Source organism: Apteryx mantelli, chromosome 9, assembly GCF_036417845.1.
Source record: "Apteryx mantelli isolate bAptMan1 chromosome 9, bAptMan1.hap1, whole genome shotgun sequence".
Lineage (NCBI taxonomy): Eukaryota > Metazoa > Chordata > Aves > Apterygiformes > Apterygidae > Apteryx > Apteryx mantelli.
Genome location: NC_089986.1, coordinates 24,825,833 through 24,830,692, shown reverse-complemented (window position 1 = coordinate 24,830,692; position 4,860 = coordinate 24,825,833). Strand labels below are relative to the sequence as shown.

The following is a 4,860-nucleotide window of genomic DNA, read 5'->3' as shown; positions in this document are numbered from 1 at the left end:
GAGGCCCGATCCTCCCCGGGGCGCAGTGCGGCGCGAAGGGCGCGTTGCGGGGCGCCGCCTCCCCTCGCCCCCGCCGCGCCTCGGCCGGCGGCGGGACGTTTTCGTTTGGGAGCTCGCCATGGCCCCGACGTGTTTCAGGGGAAACCAGCGGGGACGAGCCGGCACCCACTGAATAAGCAACAAACGCGCAAGGCCCCAAGCCACGGGCGCGGGCGCCGCGCTGCCGCTGCGCTGCCGCGGCGTCTGCCAAGTGCAGCCTCCCCCGCGCTGCCATCCGCACCCGAGGCAGGACAGAGACCCGGTGGCAGCTTCCCACCCCACGCGGTGGCCGGGAGAGCCGCGCCGCGCCGCTGCCCGGGGCCGCCGGCTTCGCCAGGGCGCGGAGGAGCGGGCGCGCAGCGGGACGGCGCCGCCGCCCCGAGCCGCGGGCCTGCCGCAGCGCAGCGCCGCGCACCGCCGGCGGACGGGCAGGGCCCGGGGCCGTGTCTCGTGTGCGCCGGCAGCCCCGGGCCTGCCCGGCACTTGCACCGGGATTTGGGTAAAGGCTCGCGTCGCCTGTTCCCCCTCTGCAGCCCGGGCGGGAGCTCGGCCCCGCAGCCCCGGTGCAGGCCCAGCCTTGGCGCGGGGGCCGCGCAGCCAGCGCAGAGCTGCAACGCCACCGCGGCCCCCGGCTCGGCCCAGGCCCGCGCCCCGGGGGGGGACCCCGGCCGGCGGCGAGGCCGGGCTGGCGCGGCGCTGCCCGCGGCCTCCCGGGCTGCGGGAGGGGCCGGGGGAGCGGGCCGGGGCCAGGGAGCAGCCGCTCCCTCGGGGCAGGCGCCACGGGGGCCGAGGCCGCGGTGCCGCGGTGCCGCCAGCCGCCCGGCCCGCTGCCCCGGCCCGGCCCCGCGCAGCGGGAGCCCGGCGCGGCGCTGACCCCGGCCCCGGCCCCGGCCCGGGCAGGAAGCCTGCAAAGCTGCACGACTCCTTGGGCGAAAGGCGTCCGGGAGCCGCGAGAGCCTCTGTGCGCCCGCGGCGCCCGCGGGGTCCCGTCCCGCGTGGGCCCTCGGGAGCCGGGGGGGGGAGGAAAGGGTCACCCCCCACGCCACCCCCGGCTTTCGGCCGTGTTGCGAGAGGCGCAGCGGCTGCAGGCCGCCACCCGCGGGGGCACCGGCCCGGCCAGGCGCCGCTCTGCCCCGCCGCGCTGCCGCCCCGCAGCCCCTTCCCCTCTTCGCCGCCTACGCGCCCGCGCAAGCCGCGCAGGGGCGGCGGGCCGCGCGGGCGGGCGGGCAGGCTGGGGAGCAAGGCCGAGGCCTAGGCAGCGCTGCCCCCGGAGCCGCGACGCGGCGAGCACAGAAACTCGCAGCCCCGGCGCAGCGCAGTGCGGCCCGGCGGCGGAGAGCCGCGGCGGAGCGGCCGGGGCGGCCGTGGGCCCGACCAAACGCCCGAGGAGCCGCCGCAGGCTGCGATGCAGGTTTGGGGCAGCCGGAGAAGGCGCCTCGGGCCCCCATCGCCCTGCCGGACGCGCCCTGCCCTCGGACACGCCGCCGCGGCGCTCACCGGGGCCGACACGGAGCCCGGCCCGGCCCGGGCAGCCCGCGGCGGCGGGCGGGGGCCGTGCGGGCCCCCCGCAGCCCCCCGCCGCTCCGCTCCGCTCCGCCGGGCCGCGCTCGGGCAGCGCGGAGCGGCCGCGGCCCGCGGCGCCGGCCCCGCTCTCCCGCAGCCGCCGCTCGGGCCCGAGCCCGCAGCAGCGCCGCGAAATGAAACGATATTAAAAGAGAGAAAGGCATTTTATTGGAGACGTTACAATGCTAGAAAGTACAATAAAAGTGCTAGTTCACTCTAGAAAAGTTGGTCCCAAAATGGTACTATGCCACAGCATCTATCAGCTTACACAAACATTTATAAAATCGCTATCAACTGGCCCCTGTATTATAAACGCTATTTTTTTTTCACATTTATCTATTTAAAATTGGAGGATCAAAACGTTTTAAGAAAAAGGGCAAGCATTCAAAAGCAGAACCTACCAGAAAATCCATTTTGGGCCAGGTTTTGGGTCAAAAATATGAAGATAGTTTAAAGTTTCATTATTAATATGCGCACGGAAAAATATTCAAATTTTATAGGAAACTGCCTTTTTTTATAACATCAAAATATTTTTTTTGACTTGTATAAAATTACTTTTAAGACCTCAGAGGACATTGTTTACTTTTAAAAATATATCTACTGCTGCCGAAACGTTTCACGAGTGACCCTGACGGGTTTTGCTTGTTGGTTTCTAATAACCAGCAACATCGCACATCTCCTGCTTTTACAACAGTCCCCACATAAGTACTATTTTGACAAAAAGCCACAGCTGTGAAGAAGTGCAGTGCTTTGCAGACCGAGGAAGAAGAAAGGAAAACGAAGAGGAGGAGGAGGAGGAGAGCGGGCGCCGCGGCCACCGGCAGTGCCGAGGCCCGGCAGCAGCGCGGCCGCCACGCGTGGAAACGCCTCCGCTATGTACAAGCTCCGCTTTTCTCTCCCCAAGGCTCAGCCCCGCAGTTTAAGGCCGAATTGTGAAGGAGCGGAATTTTGGGGGCTAAACCGCCTGTTTTTAGTTGCATGCTCTGCCGCCTGCCCCCCTCAAAGCCCTCACAAACAGACAGACAGACAGAGACAAACCGGCGGTGCCTCCGTGCTGGCTACGGACGGACAGACGGGCACGGCCGCGGCCGGGAAAGCTCGCCGCGCTCACACCGCCTTCAGCACCCGCGGAGCACGGCGAGCGTTTCCCCGCCGCCACCGTTTGGGCACCGAGAGAGAAAACTCCGCGGTTCGCGAGAGGAGGAGGAGGCGGCGGCGGCGGCGGCGGAGGAAGACCAGGAGCGCCCGGCCGCGCGGGCAGCGGGCGCCGCGGCGCGGCTAGATGTCTATGCGGGAGTGCAGGGCGCTGTGTTTGCTGTCGTGCTCCCAGTAGGAACAGTGCATCATGGACAGCTCGGCGGGCTGGCGGGCGCAGGCGAACTGGAGGCCGGCGCCGTTGGCGGCGGGGGCCGCGGGCGGCGCGGGGCTGGCCGGGCTGAGCTGCTGCGGGTGGTGGGCGTGCGGGTGGTGGTGGTGGCCCATGCCGTTGTAGGAGTTCACCATGCCGGGCAGCGCCATGCTCTGCACCCGCGAGTAGGGGCCGTAGGAGGCCGGGCCCGAGAGTCCTTTCACATTGACGGGGCTGACGTTGCCGCCAGACATCTGGCAGGAGGTGTAGGGCATGGGCGCGGGGGGCTGCGCCAGCGGCCACGAGTTGTTCATGAAGGTGGACTGCAAGTACTTGGGCGGGGAGAGGTAGCCGTAGCTGTCGGGGCTGAAGAGGGTCTTGCCGGGCTGGAAGTGGGTCGGGGGCGGCCGGAAGGGCCGCTTCATCCTCCGCCGGCGGCGGTAGTTGCCCTTCTCGAACATGTCCTCGCAGGCGGGGTCCAGCGTCCAGTAGTTGCCCTTGCGCTCGCCGCCGCCCTCGCGGGGCACCTTGATGAAGCACTCGTTGAGGCTGAGGTTGTGGCGGATGCTGTTCTGCCAGCCCTTCTTGTTCTTCTCGTAGAAAGGGAACTTGCTGATGATGTACTGGTAGATCCCGGACAGGGTGAGCCTCTTCTCGGCGCTCTCCCGGATGGCCATGGCGATGAGGGCCACGTAGGAGTAGGGGGGCTTCTGCGAGGGGTCCGGTTTCTCGGGGCCCTTGTCGGCGCTCAGCTCCTCCTTGCCCCGCTCCGGCTCCTTGCTGCCGCTGGTGTCATGAGCCAGCAGAGCCACCGTGTCCTCCCCGGCGTCCGCGTAGCTGCTCATCATGGTGCCCCGCGTCCGCCGCGCGGGCGTGCGGTGCGGTGCGGAGCGGTGCCCGGTGCGCGGTGCTGGCGGCCGCCCCGCGCCGCGCCGCTCCGCGCTCGCCGGGGCCGCGGCCGGGAGCGGGATCGGGAGGCGGCTCTCGCGGCGCCGCTGCTCCGTGCAGCGCGGCGGCGGCGGCGGCGTGCCTGCCCCCGCGGCTCCGCTCCCCTCTGCCGCGGCGGACGGGCTCTTTTCTGATTTGTATGGGCCCGGCCGAGTTCCGCTTTCGTCAGGAGCCCGCTCCCCTATCGCCGCCGAGCCGCTGGGCACGGCCGAGTTCACCCCGCAGTCACGGCGCGGCGCTCAGCCCTGCGCACACGCGGCCGCGCCGCGCGGGACCGCCCCGGCCCGGCCCGGCCCGGCCCGGTGGCGCCGGGGCGGGGGGCGCTGCGCCCGCCGCGGCTGGGCGCGGGCAGCCCCGCGCTGCCGCTGCCGCTGCTGCCGCCCCCGAGGGGCCGCGCACCGGGGGCGCTGGGTGCGAGCGGCGGCGCGGCGCTCGCCCCTGCCCGCTGGCTGCCCGCACGCCCAGCCGCGCCCGCGGCCGCGTTTATACGCCTCGGCCCGGGGCCCCGCCGACCGAGCGCGCTCGGGGAGCAAAAAGAGGCTGTTAGCGCTCCTGCAAGTCGGTTCTTGCAAGCCCTTATTTGCAGGATGCAAAGAGCGAGAGGTGTCGGATCGCTCCTGCTCCCTCCCCGCAAAGCACACTCGTGCCCCCAGCGCGCCCGCAGAGCTGCAGGACACCTCGGCGGCAGGGCAGGGTGGCGAGGCGGGGGTGACACACGGGGCAATTTTCCTGCTCGTTTCCTTGGAGGGCTCCGGCTCATTTCACACGCTTCCTGGAGCAGTACATGTGGCAGTGACACCCCCCTTCTCCTTCCCCCTTTCTGCCTTCAGGTAAAGCCTCGCCGAGCAGCAGAGCGGCGGGCTGAGCTGCCCGGGCACCCAGGGGCCGGGTGGTGATAAACACTTCCCCGGGCTCTCTGCGCCCGCACAGAAGCGGGCTCGGGCACGGATGTAGGAGGACGC

General features: G+C 70.3%; 1 protein-coding gene across 1 annotated transcript; it reads right to left on the bottom strand.

Moving 5' to 3' along the window:
• Positions 1–1,772: 1,772 nt before the first annotated feature.
• On the bottom strand, positions 1,773–3,798 carry FOXL2 (forkhead box L2). The gene has a single exon (XM_067301481.1). It carries the CDS (start codon positions 3,796–3,798, stop codon positions 2,881–2,883), a length of 918 nt encoding a protein of 305 aa, XP_067157582.1. The 3' UTR covers positions 1,773–2,880.
• Positions 3,799–4,860: the final 1,062 nt, after the last annotated feature.